This window comes from Barbus barbus, assembly GCF_936440315.1.
Source record: "Barbus barbus genome assembly, chromosome: 20".
Lineage (NCBI taxonomy): Eukaryota > Metazoa > Chordata > Actinopteri > Cypriniformes > Cyprinidae > Barbus > Barbus barbus.
Window position 1 is genome coordinate 13859376 of NC_136748.1, and position 18113 is coordinate 13877488.

Below are 18113 nucleotides of genomic sequence, written 5' to 3' on the forward strand. Positions count from 1 at the left end.
AAGTCTGTATTCTTGAGCAAAACACGACAGAAGCTTTTATTATCCAGTGAATCATATTTGTGCCTTAAAATCACCAGGAATAGACTTCCCAGAAAGCTGCTACACTGAATGATACTGAGAAATGTATTGTTTTTTAGAGAATGAACCACCAATCTTGTCCAAACACTGACAAACTTTATTGGTTTTTGGATGCGTATCCAAACCCAGCATGTGTGAGCATCTGCTCAAAAACCATTACAGGGTATCATGCAAGAATGGCTGAGCGTTTATGATATTGACACAGCTGTGATTGGTGGTTCACCAATTTAGTTTATATCTTGCATTAGCACATGCATTTTTTTTTCAAATCCAGTTGTGACCAAAAAGATATGAAACAGGGTTGGAGTTGAAGCATCTCAGCTTGTTTCATTGCATAATTTTAGATATGATGTGCACTGATAGCATGATTCTGTAAGCAAATGCAATTTTTCTGATAGAATTGGTCATAATTGGATATATGACCAATACACAATCATTAATCTTTCATTGCCTGCTGAATAAAAAGAGTTGTGTGTTAATGCAATGTATAAATGTTTTTTAGCATAAATCTTGTAACATTTTATGGCAGTTATATTTGCCTTAAAGTGATAGCTCAACCAAAAATGACTTTCTGGCATCATTAACCACCAGGGTTATTATAGTTAACTAAAACTGAAACTAAAAATAAAACCATCAAAGGGATAGTTCACCCAACAATTAAAATTGTATGTGTATCTGCTTACCCCAAGGGCATCCAGATGTTCAGTTTCTTGCACAAACCGATTGCTTCAGGTCTTTACACCTCAATGTATCGTCACGAGCTGCTGGATTTAATTTGGTTTTGTCTGTGTATGTTTTTTCTCTCTCTCAAAGCCGTGCGTACCATTGACTGACATTATATGACTGACAGACTGCAACAGTTTGAGTTAAAAGTCTTCGTTTGTGTTCTACTGAAGAAACAGTTATGACCTTGGGGTAAGCAGATACACATCAAATTTTATTTTTGGGTGAACTATTAAAAAAATGTTACCTGAGAAAAAAATATATATACTTCATTTTAGGGTCTCTAGAAACTAGGTAACTAGTTGCTTATTAGCATTCATATTACTAGAACATTAGCCATTTATTAGTACTAATATATTAATGCCTTATTCTACATGACCTTATTCTGCATCCCTAATCCTACCCAATACCTAAACTTAACAACTACCTTACTAACTATTAATAAGCAGCAAATTAGGAATTTATTGAGGGAAAAGTCATAGTTAATAGTGAATAAATGTTCCCTATTTTAAAGTGTTACCAAATATATATATATATTAACTATTTTACAAGGCAGCATGTTTCTTTAATTTATTTTAATTGCTTTTACTAAAATAACTAAAACTGAAATAAAATGAATTTTAAAAATGATTAGAGAGCGCATTCATTATTAAATAGGAGTTTTCCCTTAATAAACTCCTAATTTGCTGCTTATTTATAGGAAGGTTGTTTGTAGCGGTTATGTTTAGGTATTGGTTAAGGGACCTAGAATATGGTCATGTAGAATAAGGCTTTAATATGTGCTTTATTAGTGCTAATAAACAGACAATATGCTAGTAATATGCATACTAATACACAACTAGTTAATAGTGAACAGTGTTCCCTAATCTAAAATGTTACCAAAACTACTAAAATACTACAAAAACACAATAAAATTGCTAAAACATTAAAATTAAAATGGAAAATAACTAAATAGAAACAGGTTCAAAATACTAATAAAACTATAATTGTATATGATTCTAATGTGACTACCGTAATATGACTTTCTTCGGTGTGAATCAACAAATCATTCTTTTGATCTGGATGTTTTCAGTCTATCGGTTTATGATTCTGATAACAAAAGTTTGATAAATTATGACAGAATTTGACTTTTAGGTGAACTTTTCCTTTAAATTCACATACTTTAAAGCCAAATGAAATGCCACTTGATGACTGTGGAAGCTGGTGAACAGAGGAATGGCCAAAGATAAGTGTTTTTATCACTGCTTGAGAAAAAGCTATGACTGTGCAGACTGTTCAGTTACAATTTATTTTGTCACAATAATTTTTTGCCATATGTTTTTAATAATAGCATACATTTGCCATTAAGTGATGCTTTGAGGACTAAATGTACAGGAGGAATGACCATGAATGTTCTGTCAAATGCATGTAGGATTTGTGTCAATTTATATATATATACATATATATATATATATATATATTTTTTTTTTTTTTTTTTTTTTTTTTTTTATTGCAAAAGCTTTATTTTTGACACTGGCATGAACTGAAACTTTGCCTGTAGCATCTCTTTATAATGTATTATTAGTTTAGCAATGGTACAGTAATTATGATTGGAAAGATTTTCAACACCAGCTAAACATCCAATTTATTACACTTTTTCAATGTAGAAATGTGGTTTATTTAAACTAGATATATGCATTACATTGTGATGATATTTTCTGGTTTAAGAAAACTGAGAAACTGCAAAATCAACAAAAAAAAAATCACAATTTTCTTTACCACATTTGATTTGTCCGATTATCAGAGGAGCAGTGCCAGACTAACTGTAATAACAGTATGTTCATCTTTCCTTTGCTCTGTCTTCACCACTCAAGCTAACATTTCTTGAAAACTGCTAGAAGTCTTGCTTGTTAAGCTCGGATTGTTGTTGTGATGCTATTACCTTTGTATTTTTTTCAGCAGCATTTTTATGAGCGTTCCCTGAGCATTATTTGTGATGTTTCTACACAGTTTTACATCTCGGTGCTTTGCCTTTAAATAAGCAAATAAACAAAAAATATTCTTATTCTTCAGAAGATTAAGGGTGATTTTTGGCACTTTTAGAAAATTCTTTCTGTTTCTGAATTGAAGACCTTTAGATCAGCCCTTTGTGGGAAACTGGGCTGGATCTGGTCCTTGTGGGAAAGAGCAAAGTTACCGTAAACAAGTGCCACACACTCATAGATCCTGCTCTCTGTCCCTGATACAGTCGGAAGCTGACGGTAAGTCTTGCCGTCATCAAGAGCCAATCAGGACTCTGCATTTCAAGCATGAGCAGATGTTATGCAAGCATGTCTGAGTGTCCAAAGAAAACAAGAGCCACAGTGTGAAAGAACTTTTCCACTCATTAAATCCTGCTGCTATGCCACTAGTTTGATAAGAGGACATCCAGAACAAAAACAACACCAGACTTTATATCTGTAAACACAACCTGTGTGAACTTCAGCAACTCCACTAAATGATCTATCTGTTTTATCTATCTATCTGCCCAACTGTCTTTCCATCTATCCGTCTGTCTGTCCGTCCGCTCGTCTATCCATCCATCCATATGTCTATTCATCTAGAAAATATTTGTATTTTTAGGTTTATTCAAACACTTTCATATCTATAGAGCTATTTGAAGGTGAAGACGGAATGTAGAGATAAATTTGGTGGGAAATATCAAGCTGAACTTGTGTTTGTTCTCATTTATAATTTAGATGTGTGCATAGAACTGAATGTCATAATATATTATTTAATAAACACTGACTGCTCCCATAAAGGATTATGTTTTAACATGCACACTTACAAAAAGCTAGTAAAAATAGAACCGTCTTTAAAGGTGATTCACTTCCAATATAATATTTTAAAGCAAATAAAATAATCTTATATTTCATGTAAATATAGAAATTGATGCATGTTTTAACAAAACAAACAATCTGTTGAGTCAGTGTGATTTACATTTCTATTTGGCACTGGAAGGAAAGGGTGCATAGTGCAGATGAATTGCTGGCTTTCTGTTCTCTCTGCCTTCTAACTTTTGTTAACAGGTCTGTTCTGCTTCTATTGTACTATTCTATTTTTTCACTGTTACCATGGTGCATTTGCTGACAAAATAGCAGTCTTGGGTCATGAGGGTGGGAAGAACTTTTATTTGCATTTACAAGACTTGATTAAACTGTAGGCAGCCTCACAAAACAACAAATCAAAATACAATTAACACAAAACAATTTTAACCCTCCACAGAAATGATATTACATTCCAGTTGAGCATTGATTTCCCTGGCCAAACCTCTGAGCCTGCACTTTGCACACCGCAAAAAGCCTCTTGAGTTTGAAGTGTGGATATTTCCATGCAGCAGCGGTGGGACGCCTCCGAGGGGTTCTCTAGTGCCCAGGTCTTTGATGTTACAGCAGAACAACTAATGCAGCACTATATCCAACATGCTTTTACATTTATTGCTTTTTGATATTCCCCTGATCTTTTGAATATCAGACTTTTAACTTGATAAATATTATTAATAGTCACTTTTTTCCATTAACCTTTAAACTTTGATTTCAGCAATAGTATAAGCTAATAAAATTCAGAAACCCTTTACACACAGTTTCGATTGATAAAACACACAAAAAATCCATTATTACGTTTTTCCTCCTCTATCCATGAGCGGTTCCCTTAATGAGAGCCCTGAGAGTTACAGCAGCTCCCACTAGAACCCCATCGATCGCTCGGTTCTCAAGGGAGCTGAGCGGCCCACTGAGGCAGACAGACATGATGCAGCAGACCTCCACTATCAGTTAATCCAGAGTCTGAGTGACAGCCAAGCGACACACTTCCTCACACAAACACACAGCTCACTTTCCCAAAGGTGATGTCTGATGAGAAAGCAAAACATTCACACACTGCTACATGCAAACAGAGGAAAGCCACTGTGTAAATAGATCTGCTTATAGTGAAATATAACTTTTATATAACAATTCTTCTACTTATTGTTGTTAACCGGTCTATTATTTAATTGTTAATATTTTGTTAATCTTATTATTTAAAAAAATTATTTTATTATTTAAAATGTTTTATTTTGTATATATTTAGTTGTGTTATTTGTATATTTTTGTTGTTGTTTAATTGTTTTGATCACAACTATTAATATTTTGTTAGTATTATTGTTGTTCTTAACTAAAATCTTAACTGTTTAAGCAAGTTGACAAGGTATTAATCTTTCAGGTGAGGCTGGTTGACTGAGAAAGTCTAAGCTAGTCAGCTCTAATCATCAACACATTCATCATTCTGACTAATAACAGCCGCCTTCCTGTCTATAAGAACTTTTTTTATTAATTACATTGTTTTAATGTGCAATCATTGTGCTTTCAGTTTGGGTGTCTATTCAGCAGGATGACTACTTTAAAAAAAGATCCTGAATGTAACCCAGCTGACCTCATATAACACTGTGAAGAAATGTCTGTCCCAGTTGAGCAGCACTTTCTGACCGAGTTCTGTTTGTGCTGCTCAACCCAGAGACAGTGGGATCGGAGCGAGAAAAGAAAAGAACAGCTCATGCATAATGTACAGAAGGGCTGTTCACACCAGTCAGAACAGTGAGAATATGCTCATCATCTTTATCGTGCTCTACATATCATTGGCAACAATTTGCATTTTGGCCGAGAAGTGCACTAGTGCTCCTCTCTGGCTCCACACAGGCTTTTAAAAACATATCTGCATATCTGATTGTGGTCATTCATTTAGTATCACATTGCATAGATAATATTTGTATTTATAGCATGATCCACGTGAATCCTGATTGGATGGAAGGTGTGTGTTAAAATTGTGTAATGCACAGGTAGTTAAAATTGTGTAATTTACAGCTCAGATGAGTGGCTCAAAATAACCTGATGGCAGCACTGAGTCCCCATGAATAAAAATTATTTCCCATCACACACTTCTGTGGGGTCCTGCACCATCCATGCACGTGTCATTGAGATGAATGAGAATGCTAACAGATAGTTTTAGGTATAGACCTCCTTGTTTGACTTTCAGTTAATTGATCATTCCTTGCAACTGTTTAATTTGTCATTGTTTGTCACACTATTTAAGTTTTATTCTTAGGCCAATCACATCTCAGTAGGTGTTACTGATTATTTTATTTTCAGGAAATATCTTGGTTTACCCATTCTGCCCCCTATAGGTTGATTAAATTGAAGTAAACATCAAATTACATTTAACTCTACAATGCAATTTTGCTGAATTAGGCTTATGAAATCAAGTATTTTATATTTAATCTCAACTGTAAGGTTTTCCTTCAAATTTTCAAACATTTTCAAATTAATGTTCATATAATGTTGATAAAACGTAGGTGTATAAAATTTGTTGATAAATAATGTTGATAAAATATGTAGGTGTAGCATAAATACATTCCCGGAAATACTCCATCTGCTTTGACCTTTGACCTGATGCCCCTATGATCGGCTAACAACAACTGTAATATCAGTTTACTCAGGTGTGGTTAAACAAACAGAATTTAACCATAAGGAAAAGCTTGGTTCCTATAGCACTGGATTAGAAGGATTAGCATAAAATTGTTCATAATGTTTGTGAAAATACAATAGCATTTTGGCTGAACTCTCTATCTGGCAGTGAGGCAGAACAGATGGTACCAAAAGCAATACATGAAACAGGCACAGCTGTTAGGAAATCAAACATCATCCACACACAACAAACACTTGTGAGATTTACAAATGGCTAAGAAAAAGCTGTTCGATGTATTCTCATGTATGTGACTAACTGTATTTTATCAAACCAGCGAAAACAACCTTATCAAATAATACTTAACTTAAGACTGAAGATTGATGTGCATTATCATTAGATTCTTAGCAATTTATAAATACTTCCTACCATGAAAATGCTATGGAAACATGTGTACTCTTGGGTGCAGTACAAATGATGCTTTTACCTCCATTTGTTTCTGACAGCACCACCCAATGACCTTTGCCCTGTGCTGAGATCAATGATCAACTGGGCACAGATGATATACAATGGGAAGAAATATTCAATCAACATTAGATTCATGTACAGTATGACTAACTGCGAGCAAGGCAGGTATTGATTTACCTTCCATAAACTAAGCATTTGTGCACTTTGACTTAAAAGCTGTAAATGCGATCATAATCAGACAGAAGATAGATAGGAGGTTTTCACTTTAATACTTTGTCATGTGGCAAAACAGTGTAAAACATCAGCCTCATATACAGTAAACCTAGGCAACTACCACTGTATTTTTTATTCTTTTTCACAGTAATTAGCATTAATTCTTAATTAACTTAATTATTAAATCAACGTGTAAATTCATTGGTGAGTAGGTTTCACAAAGAAACGGTATTATTCCATTATTGTTGTGTGCCACCTTGTGGCTAAATTGTGCAAAACCATTGATTTTGAATAAAGCAGGAATGGGTTTGTCAGCAGCAGGATTGTATGAAACGTTTGTGCATTACACACTTTTAAAAGGGGAAAAAATAAAGACTTTTTCTGCTGACGTCCTGTATTCTCTTGTCCTCCAAAGGCTACTATAAGAAACAGCTCTTTTCTTACCTACACTGGTCACTCACTGACAGGATGTTTTCCTCAGTAACGGATAAGATATTGCACACAAGAGGCGGTGCATGTTGTAAATGCAGTGTCAGAGACTCTACGTGGCGATGATGGAGCCGGTGGAGAGCGCGAGGAGGAGCTGGTCTTATTCGGTCAACGACACGTCCACAGAATCCACGTGTAGCCCGTCACTGATGCAAACATACGGGGCAGTTCTGCTCTCATCAGCCGGGGTGGGTTTCATCATGGAGCGACCGCTAACCGCCGCTGCGAGAGGTACAGGCACGTTTCACTTCTAGCTTTTCTGTTACAGCCTTACTGTTGGCTTTGGGCGTCATTAAATCATACTAGCATCCATTAGTACAATGCACATAAAAAAAGAAAAGAAAAGAAGGGCAGGCTTCATTGTTCTCGCTGTGTAGCTCGTTCGCTGTTATACTCCTCCTCATATCATTTTGGTATTTGATTCAAACAGTACCATAGTTGCTGTATCATTCTCGAGTGATCGATTTTTCTCTCTAATGATTGACGAATGGTTTGATTGTGGTGACAGGTGTGGCAAAGCGACCCAGTGGAGCAGTTAATATGATCACAACACGGCTTCTGTTGTTGCTCATCCTCCCTTCACTGAGCCTGTGTGCTCCACAACTTCAGCAGACACTCAGGTAGGCCGCATTAACGCTGTGCTAGTATACTGTACTGCACTATGAGACTGTAATATATTATAGTATAGTATTGGTGCCCCCCAGTGGAATTTAACTAAAAAATTGAAACATATTTAGAAAGGATCATCCAATATAGCCTACATTTGCTCATTTAGATGTAAAAAAAAAAAAAAAAAAAAAAAGTAGAATATGTAAAATGCATCTGATATAAATTTTAACTATGTATTTTTTTCCCAATTACTACTACTACTACTACTACTACTACCACCACCATCTATTGGAAAATAAGTGAAATGCAATATAAAATATTCTATGAAAATGTGTTTTGACAAATTAGTTGAGTAATTTAAGCAATCATTGAATAATGACAAATCAAATAAAAAGCAATAGATTGAATCCAGATTGAATGTTTTTACAATTGGCCTACAGGCAAGAAGGATTAAATATAACTCATGAGTTAATTATTATAGTGGATTATATTAATTGAAATAACTATATGAATAAATGTATATTAGACTTACCCCCCAGTTTCACAGACAAGGCTTAAGCTATTTCCAGACTAAAATGTATGTTTGAGCTGTCTCAACTGAAAATATCTTGCTCTGACATATCTTAATATATGTCAGTGTCATTGTTCTGTGTCAAGATGCACACCTTGATGTTTTCTAAGGCATTTTTTGTAAAAGTTGCTTAAATAGCTCAATTTAACTAAGGCCTAGTCCTGGCTTAAGCTAAGCCCTGTTTGTGAAAACGGGCCATTATGTATTAGATTAGGCTATATTCAGTCTGAACAATTGTACATAACACATCTCAGAATTGTACATTTGTAAGTAACATCTTGATGTGCATACCTGTAAATAACATCTGTACATTAATAAATTATACATATTTTAAGCTCTTTCCGATTTTTATTTACCAAAGTGGATGGACTTATTTTGATTAGGATGGATAGATAGTTATCCAATAGCAAATATAATGATCTTGGCATTGATTTTTTTCTAAACGTGAAAAACTTGGCTCATTTTTCTTGTGATTGTTGTTTTTCCAGTGATGACATTGTTGTACCAGACCTTGCAAATCCTTTTGGCTCCAGCGAAGACAGCCGCAGGTTAATTTTTTGACTACTTCTCCCCGAGTATTGCTTTACTATCTTCGAACCCGCCTGATCAAATAAGTTAGTACAGTTGCCCCAAGGTTCGAAGTCTTGTCACAGAGATAATGCTTAGATTTCCACAGCTGACACAGTGATGCTGAACAAGCAATAGCTAAAAAAGGTGGCAAAACAAAATCATAGTTGTGTCTTCCAATTTATTTAAAGTGAAATAAGACCTAAAGAAAGACATTATGCAGTTGTGCACGTTTAACACAATGCGTCCAATATTTATCTTCAAAGTGTAAGTTTTAAAATGTTCCAATTCAGGAAAGTTCTGCAGGAATTCAAATCCTTGCCCTTTTTCCTCTATAAATACTGTAATCATATAAAGTGGAACTAAAGTTTGATTCTGTATGACAGGCTCTTGCAAAGCTACATCAAGAGCAGCCTGAAGGAAGGACAGACCAGTCCAGAGCTGAACACCAGGGAACAAGGTTAATATAGTTCATTATTAACAGTCTCGGTTAACCATTTTTATTTTCACTACTTCTGTGTGCTTTTCCATTTTGCATACAATTTCAGATTTTTTTTAATAGTCTTTCATATTAAGATAATTCCACTGCCTAGATTAAGTTAGTTCTATAAAGTTTGCCACTTATTTTTTTGTAAAATGCCTTTTCCTAGAATCACAGCAGATGATCTACACTCAAACAGCATTAATTACACATTTGTTAAATATAGTAAATATTCAACTTATCGGTATAATATGAATAAAATGATTGTTTATAATTGCCATAATTATATTGATTGTAATATGTTGCATCTACCAAATGAAACTTGTTTGAACTGACATTTATACAAAAGTTAGACCAGATGTTCTCAGTTGTGCGGTTTACCTTGGGTGCTCTCAGGTTTTCATAAACGTCTTATTGTCTGATTTGTTCTCTTCTTGTCTCAGAGGTATTTTTCCTTTTCTCTCTGTACGACTACGACAGAAGTGGGCAGATGGATGGCCTTGAGCTGATGCAACTACTAACAGATTTTCTGACTTATGAAATGCTGCCAAAGGCTGCAGATTCTGTGAGCGCTGCTTTGTTGTCACATTCAAAGTACAAAAAAAAGCTCTTGAATTCTGTTACGACAAAGTTTTTTTTTTTTTTTTTTACACTTTAGGTTGTATCTTTGGTGGATTATCTGCTACAAACTCAAGATCTGAACCAGGATGGTCTACTGGCTCCTTCAGAGCTGTTATCCTCCACGATAGACCATCAGCAAGAAAACAAAATTGTTCCACCCGCTCGGGAGCAAACGCATACAAAATCAGAGGATGGAGTTTCTGAAACTCACCAACAAGATGCAGAGGCACAGGACTCCGCTAAAGACGACAACATGGAGGCTGAGAATCACAACCAGATACCTGAAAAGCTTGAAGAACATCAGGACCAACTGCAGCCTCCCGAAGGGCAGGAGCTGCAAGATGATCACCAGGAAAAGAAGAACATACCAGTCCATCAAGATCAACCAGAAATATAATGCCAAATTAAGCATTAAGTGCAACTTTAGAGACTTGTACAAATCAGCCTTACATTGGAAACCACTTACCTGCTGCATATACTGTACGGCTGATGCATAATTTAATTATGGATATTGAAAGTTATGAGTACAAGAGCATGTGTTAATGATATTAGCATTGTGGTACATAAAGTTATTGTAAATCCTTTGAACTGAATTATGGAACCCAAACACAATCTGAATTAGTAATGCCCTGTTGAAACTATGCAAACCCAGAAAGTACTGCTTAGATTTACTGAGTTTAATTCAGAAATCTAGTCACAGCCAAGGTTTAGCAACCATTGTTAGTGTTTTGTTCCAAACTCTTGGCATATTCGTAAACCCAGCTCCTCTTTGAGGTTTAATGCCTCTGAAATAAACAGCTCAATTAGAAGTGGAGAGTGTATTTTGAGCTTTAAGAATATTCCTGAAAGGGTTTAATTTCTCTGATGAGCATGCAACAGAATTTGGATGGATCAGGATGTAGAGAGCTGATATTTTATTGCTAGAAGTGAAATTTAGCTCTGCAGTATTGCTGAACAGGTCACATTTCCAAGGAGACAGAAGATCACTTGTGCTTCATTTCCAGTACAGATTTCTCAGCCATAGAGCCTCAGCTTTCTATACGAAGTGCGAAACCCCACAGTTTTGCTTTTTGGTCTGATATTCTTTCATTCTGTACCTAGTTACTTTTAGTTGGGGGAAAAAAATAAAATAAAGTACATACTTTGGTTTTAATATTTATTACATTTTAGACAGTGCATTAAAAATTATGACAAAATCAAGTAAAAACCATTCAACCTAAATAAGCAAATGTAAAAAGTCAAACATACTGGATAAATGTGGCTGAGGCATCAAGTTGTGCTGAAATTTTATAGACTGTCTAAAACTGACACCAATGACCTGGACTAGTTAACATTTTGCGATTCATAAAAAGGTCACTCCAGTTCTAAAACGTACCTGATTGAGGATCCCCGTCTAAAAAGAATTTCATATAAAACTCACTGATTAACAATAATGTTACATGGCCATAGAAGATGGCAGTCAGCTTAAGTTGAAGACATTCAATGTCCACATTTTGAATAGGGTGCTCGTTTCAGATCCTCTTGAGGTTTTTGGTGGTTACTTTGGGATCCCAGCCACAATTTCAGATTCAATGCCACAGTGGTTCTCGCCTCTGAGAATCTTGAAATATCCTAAAGTGGTGCAAAAAAAAAAAAAAAGTTGGGTAACAAACTGCAGACAACAAAAGCATTTTATCATACAAAAAGTGACTCACCATTATCACCCCAGTCAGTGTTCCAGGAGTTAGCAGCAAGCCAGTAGGGGACACCATTCTCCTCTCCCCAGCCCAGGATCTTAATGGCATGACCACCTAGTGCAGATCCACTCACGTGCTGATATACACCTACAAAAAGTAAGGAACCACCAAATTATTAACTGTACCATGTTATATTTGTACTCTTGCCATGCACGTGAATAGACCGAAACCAACCAGATTTATATTGCACGAAGTCCTCATAGACCGTGAAAGCTCCCTCTACCGGGCCGTTCTTGTAGAGCTCTTTCATAATGTCCTTCTGATTAGATGGGACACTATAGGACGTCTTTCCTGCAGTGACAAACAAAGACCACAACCAATTTCAATGAGTAAAGTAAATAAAAACCTAATGAGTTAAAATAAAACAAAAAACACCCTGACTTTAAAAATCAGCGGTTCGTTACCTGGGGGCCACAACAGGGAAAGAATTAAAAAATAAATAAATAGGGGGTCTGGGGGCCTTTAAATATTCCTTTGGACAATGGGGAGGCTTTGAGTCAAATAGGTTTAACAGCTGATCTGAAGTGATGTCTGACTAGATGCAAATAAATGAGGGTGAAACCTGGGGCTCGTTCTTCGTACCTCGCTTAATACATCTGAGATTTAAAAGATGCCGGATCTTCTAATCCTGATAATGGATCTCTGGCTAATTTGGTTCTTCAAACGAATTTGCGGATTTGAATTAAAACATCTAGATTAAGTTGTCCAATATAGCTGCGTATTCTCGTGTTCCCCGAAAAGGGCAGATGTATCGATACTCGAAACCACGATCAGCAATGCAGCGAATTTTAATCTTTGAAACCGATTTGTTACGTGACATTAAAGTTTCTTAAGGGTCAAGATCAAGTTATCTGCATCTCCTGCGCTCCATCAAGCCACTCCCATAATAGCTGCCACACTCAAATGATAGCATGTGTGTAAGACTCCAATACGATTATAAAGTAATTATTTCATCCCTAATAAATCTTTCAGTGAATAAAACTGGCAGTGTCTAGTATTATAGACTACACATTATATTCAAGAAAAAAAATTGAATCATCATTTTAATTTTTTATCCCTGGATCAGTAGGGTACTCTAATAAAGTAGCGGTGATAGGGGCAGATTTTAAGAATCAATTCTGCTTAAAAAGATGCAATAATCCTGTTTACATTAACAATAAGCCTGCTCCCGAGCAGGTTTAAGCTTACGGAACTGTTGCCATGAGCTTCGAAGAACCAAACAATCCAAGATCAAGTGAAATCAGTAACAATCAAATCCAGCTAACGGAGTTAGCGACGTACAAAGAACGGGCCCCCTGTACTGAACTAATTGTGTTCTGTAAAATCTTACCAAAGTATTTGTCCTGCTTGTAAGAGGGGCTATAGCCAGGTTCACAGGACATATCACAGTTAGGAGTATCTCCACCCTCTCCGGTACAAGGAGGGCGACTGCCATTCACATGATGCTCACAGGGTTCAATGGTGTATGGACGACAGCCTAAATACAAGTTTTATTAAGTTCAAGGTTTCCAAATGCAATAAACAATAAGAACAAAAATAAAGTCACTAACCAATATGGGAGTTATACAGTCCACCAGTGACCAGACCATCTGAGGTCCAGAAATCCCAAGCAGCAGAAGGGTATCCACCATTACATCTGAGATGTAGAGAGAAAAAAAAAAAAAAAAAAAAAAAAAAAATTAACATCTTGTGCCAATTTAACAAAACAAAAAAAACCAGCTTTAAAGGGGTCATGAACCGAGAAACCAAAATTCTGCTGGTCCTTTTACATATAAGAGGTCACTGTACTATAAAAACACCCTGTAAGTTTCCAAATTCAAAACTTTCTCGTTAGTCTAAAAACAGCTTGTATTGAAGCCAGTCTGCCAAAACCACAGCTTCTGGAATGTGCCGCTCTATGATGTAATAGAGTGGCTAAACCCTGCCTCCGAAGATGATCAACGCACGTAGAGTAAATAAGAGGCAAATGCAGGTCTATGCAAATTAAATGATAAATATCACTCAAAACACAAGACACTGACCATGTTTCTATCCAACTATTTGTGCATGCGCATATATATATATATATATATAAAATAAAAACATCAACAGGATGGAAAGGCCAAGCTGCACAATTTTAAGAGCACACATCAGTAAGAACTTGGTCCTTTGTTCACTACATTTTACTGCAGATTCATTTACAAACAAGACACACGTTGACGTGGGATTTTCAGAAATATTGTAACTGAAAGACAATTCTGTGCCACCTATATTGGATCCGACAGTAATGTTGCAAGTGTGAGTAACTTATGTGGCCAGGCCACTATTGCTTTGTCTGTTAAACAGAACGGCTGATAAGTATTTATGAGTTTTTAATGTAAATCACAGCAGCGTCCATTTATGAAAGATTTTATACATAACTTAATTGATAAATCTAGTTTGAAACATTAAGCTGGCCACACATTAGACGATTGTGTGCCCGATTCACGGTTTGTCGCAAGTGATTTTTGTCCAAAAATAAAAAATAAAATGCATCTATTGTGTGGGGTCATTAGAAATATTTATCTGCTCCCGATAGAGACGGAGCATCCCCGAACTACGTTGTAAATATGAAACATGTTTGATATTTACGACTCTTGATCGGGCTGCCTCTGACGTGATACCCGCGATAGCCAATGAGAGCGAGCAAGCACCCCTAACCGGATGTTGCGTGCTTCTAGGTGAACCTTGACAGCCACAAAAGCAGAATACATCACCCATATTCTTTTTTTTTTCGTGGTTTCTCACTGCGAAAATAAACCCATGGCAGGAGAGCCAGCTGACGATGTTGATTGTTCCTCTCTAGTCAAGTTTGATCTCGCTAGTCTCTGTGAGATCTCGTGTCACTGTGAAATCGTTCCTATACTGATCAAGTGTGTGGTCTTACGGTCTTGTCGAATAGTCTAGAGTGTACGTTCAGAGGATAAGGCAAAAAATCAGTTGAAACCGTCTTCATGTCAGTTGCCTCGCATGGTTTTAAATTTAGTTAAGACTTGAAAATAGTGTGCGGTCAGCTTTACTTTCAAAAGATGATTTACTCTTTTAAAACCGCAGTGTTTACATCCAAATTATAAATTTATCCCAGTACTTCTGTGATTACTTGAATGTTTGTAACAAATAATGATACTCTTAATAAAGACTCTTTGTAAAGCCGTTTCATACATATACATGACATCTGTTAAATTAAAGTGCTTTGTCATGTTGGTGGTGACACTTCTTTTGCAACGGGTTAGCTTATCACAATTATACTTATGGCTTCTGATCGCAAGTGTAGACAAACTTTGGAGCGCTTGAATAATTGAAGGCCCTGGCAGATCACCAGGTCAGGTCCTCACAGATGGAAAGACAAGATATGCACACAGGAATCGATAGACGAAATCAAACTTTGTAAAATTAAACTTAAATGACCTTAAGTATCCGATTCTGGAATCGGAATCAATTTGATTTCCAACCCTAATGAAGGATGTAGGCTGTCAGGCATACACAACTGTTAGCCAGTGGGCATTTACTTCAGTCTCTACTATCCACCACGTCTATTCAAATTCAAAGCGTTCTTAGGGGGGGGGTTCAAAACAGGACAGAAAATAGCCTATTACTTAAAATTAGAACTTTTTGATCTTGATGAATCATGTAGTGTTCTCCAGCCTTTGGTCAATTATTCATAAGCTTCAAATACATAAATCCATCACTGCAGGAGAAAGGCCAAAAATAGTTTGAAGTCTTGACCTTGTCAAATAGATTAAGCCATACATGGCACAATGATGGCATTTAAAGCAAGCATACTTGCTTGGTGTTATCCAGAACGTATTAGCATACACCGGGTCCTCTTGTAGCTGTAATAACATTATAGCAGTCAAACTTACCCCATACCACAGCCGTCACAGCAGGTAAGCAGGTCCTGAGCGGAGATCTCCACACTCACTTTGGCATTGCTGTGGATGCATACTCTGTCAGATATGGCTTCAGCAGCCCCAAATGCCTGCAAAGAGAATGAAGATGCTCACACCGCAGTAAAAACACGAAATGTACAAATAAATCCAAAGTTAAGGCTCATCCACCGGAGACAAGACCTCACCCAGCATGAACCGCAAGAACCCTGGTCTCTGATCTCTTTAAGAGTGGGGCAGTTGGGCCACTGCTCTCTGGCATCAAAGTTAGTGGGGAGCTTCATGTCATCAGCATACTGTACTCTGGTTAAAGAAAGAGCAAAATCTGTTATACCAGAATGCAAAACTGAAAGCAATAAGTATGAGGAAGCGTAAAGAACAGCATCATATGACAGGATTCATAAGTATACCATGACTGAAATGTTAACTAGTTGCACTTCTTTGATTCTTCTCCACTCATTACTCCTCTCACAACAAATTCAACAGAACTCACATGACAGGGAGTTTGGGTCCTTTCAGCAAAGTCCCACACAGCCTCTTCACATAGCTGTAGTCCACATCACGGAAGTTGTGTCCAGCCTATTGGTGAGAATTAAGTTTAATGTGAAATTACTCGAGGCGCTAAAGAAAATGCCTCAATACAAAAGGTCTCTCCAATAGTGGCTCATTTATCCTCACTAGGATACAGTTTAATGCATCAGCGAATAGAACGGCTTTTTACCTTCCAAGTAGTGTTTGCTTTATTGATGAAATTGACCATCTCATGGGAGAGGGGAGCGAGGCGAGGACGAGCCCAGCTAACCGAAAGGGCTGAGATCACGCACAGGAAAGCCAGCCACCCCATTCTGAAACAAATTAAATGAATCTCACTTGTATACAAAAAGGAGACTTTACATGTAATTGTAATAGTACAAATCCCACTTTACCCACTCTTAATACAAACAGCAGCTAAAACACTGCATCTTGGCCAGTTTGATGTATAGTTTCAACTAAAGGTGTAAAGTTCTTATAGCCTTAAATCAACAGTCGTCAGGAAACACATCAAGAACACTTCTCAGTCAGGTGAAATGCATCACTGACTACAGTAGTGTCATCTTCAGACTGCAGTCATGCAGAAGGGAAAGCTTTAGATATCTTAAACATGGCCAAGATTCCTAATGGCTACACAACAAGACAAACAAGCCTTACTCCAAGAATTCTACATTTTAAGCTTTTAAAAAAAAGGCCCCTAACTCAGTAGTTTAACAGCAGACATGGTTTGTTACTTCACTATTTCCCATTACTGACTCACCACAATCTTGACAACTATAGAGAATTTTCACAAAGCACCAATTTCTCAATAACACTTTCATACATGCTGGGTTGCACTTCCTCTAAAATGACATCACCAATCATAAGACGTGAATGAGCAAGCAATTTCAAGGATCTTAAACCTCGCACTTGTTAATAATACTGATTTAAATGGTATTAACACCGTCAGAAGCCAGTTATATAGCGAAGAATGCAAATATAAGATTGTTCGCGGCAATTAAAGTTCCCACGTTAGTGTAGTAGTGCGAGTTTGAAACCTAATAGTGTATTTGTAAGTAAACGAGCAGCTTAATGTCATTTAGAGCAACTGAAGCGTTCATAAGCTCTGGTTTCAGGCCTGGTTTACATAGACGAACGAACAATGAATCCATATTTTAAAGATTAAAGGAAGCCGCTGTAAGCCTTTAACATTATATTTCATAGAGCAGGAAGTGCCTTTGAAATAAAGTAATGCAATTGAAATGTTTCGTATGATAACAGAAGACATGCTTGCTATATGGCCATGACCTTTTTTTCCAAATCTATCTGGAGGTCAAATTATACAACAAACAAACAAGAAATAATAACCTACGTCCGCGTGATTTAAAAGCAGAATTTTAAGAACAAAGTCCTACCTGTGTTTCATCTGCTGGCTATTGTTCTCTTTTAAATGTGTGTCTCACTCCCCAAAGGTTACACTGGACGGAAACAAACAATAGTGCAGAGTGCTTTATAGAGCAACGACGGATCACGTGATAAATCATGTGCGCTCGGTCTCATGACTCTCACGTGATCAAATCTCTGCTTTGTGTAATCACTGTACTGTTTGTTAATTTGGTTTAGTATGCAAATGTGATAAATAGTATGAAAGCCAAAGAAAATCATGCTCTGGTAAATCATAAAGGCAG

The 18113-nt window shown here is 36.6% G+C and overlaps 2 protein-coding genes across 3 annotated transcripts; one reads left to right on the top strand and one right to left on the bottom strand.

Annotated features, from left to right (window-relative positions):
* Nucleotides 1-7219: 7219 nt before the first annotated feature.
* On the top strand, nt 7220-11435 carry LOC306885910 (uncharacterized protein). Of its 2 annotated transcripts, none has more exons than XM_079442717.1 (6): nt 7220-7656; nt 7934-8045; nt 9094-9153; nt 9559-9632; nt 10097-10218; nt 10312-11435. In XM_079442717.1, the coding sequence occupies exons 1-6, from the start codon at nt 7461-7463 to the stop codon at nt 10669-10671; spliced, it is 924 nt and encodes a 307-aa protein (XP_079298843.1). In that variant the 5' UTR covers nt 7220-7460; the 3' UTR covers nt 10672-11435. The 2 variants fall into 2 exon arrangements, with proteins under 2 accessions (XP_079298843.1, XP_079298842.1); XM_079442716.1 differs by having other exon boundaries at nt 7436-7662; nt 10312-11418.
* ctsba (cathepsin Ba) lies at nt 11430-18000 on the bottom strand. Its single transcript, XM_079442715.1, has 10 exons — nt 17841-18000; nt 16637-16760; nt 16409-16494; nt 16104-16218; nt 15892-16007; nt 13561-13646; nt 13341-13487; nt 12185-12301; nt 11969-12097; nt 11430-11885 (listed from the first exon to the last, which is right to left on the bottom strand). Exons 1-10 carry the CDS (start codon nt 17849-17851, stop codon nt 11812-11814), a joined length of 1005 nt encoding a protein of 334 aa, XP_079298841.1. The 5' UTR covers nt 17852-18000; the 3' UTR covers nt 11430-11811.
* Nucleotides 18001-18113: the final 113 nt, after the last annotated feature.

Excerpts from the sequence above, each read along its gene's own strand:
- ctsba (XM_079442715.1), bottom strand. Across the intron at positions 13,488-13,560 it reads ACTGTATAACTCCCATATTG|GCTGTCGTCCATACACCATT; the intron begins GTTAGTGACTTT and ends ACTTGTATTTAG. Across the intron at positions 12,302-13,340 it reads CAAGCAGGACAAATACTTTG|GAAAGACGTCCTATAGTGTC; the intron begins GTAAGATTTTAC and ends TTGTCACTGCAG.
- LOC306885910 (XM_079442716.1), top strand. The coding sequence starts at position 7,461 with ATGCAGTGTCAGAGACTCTACGTGGCGATGATGGAGCCGGTGGAGAGC. Across the intron at positions 7,663-7,933 it reads CGCCGCTGCGAGAGGTACAG|GTGTGGCAAAGCGACCCAGT; the intron begins GCACGTTTCACT and ends TTGTGGTGACAG. Across the intron at positions 10,219-10,311 it reads TGCCAAAGGCTGCAGATTCT|GTTGTATCTTTGGTGGATTA; the intron begins GTGAGCGCTGCT and ends TTTACACTTTAG.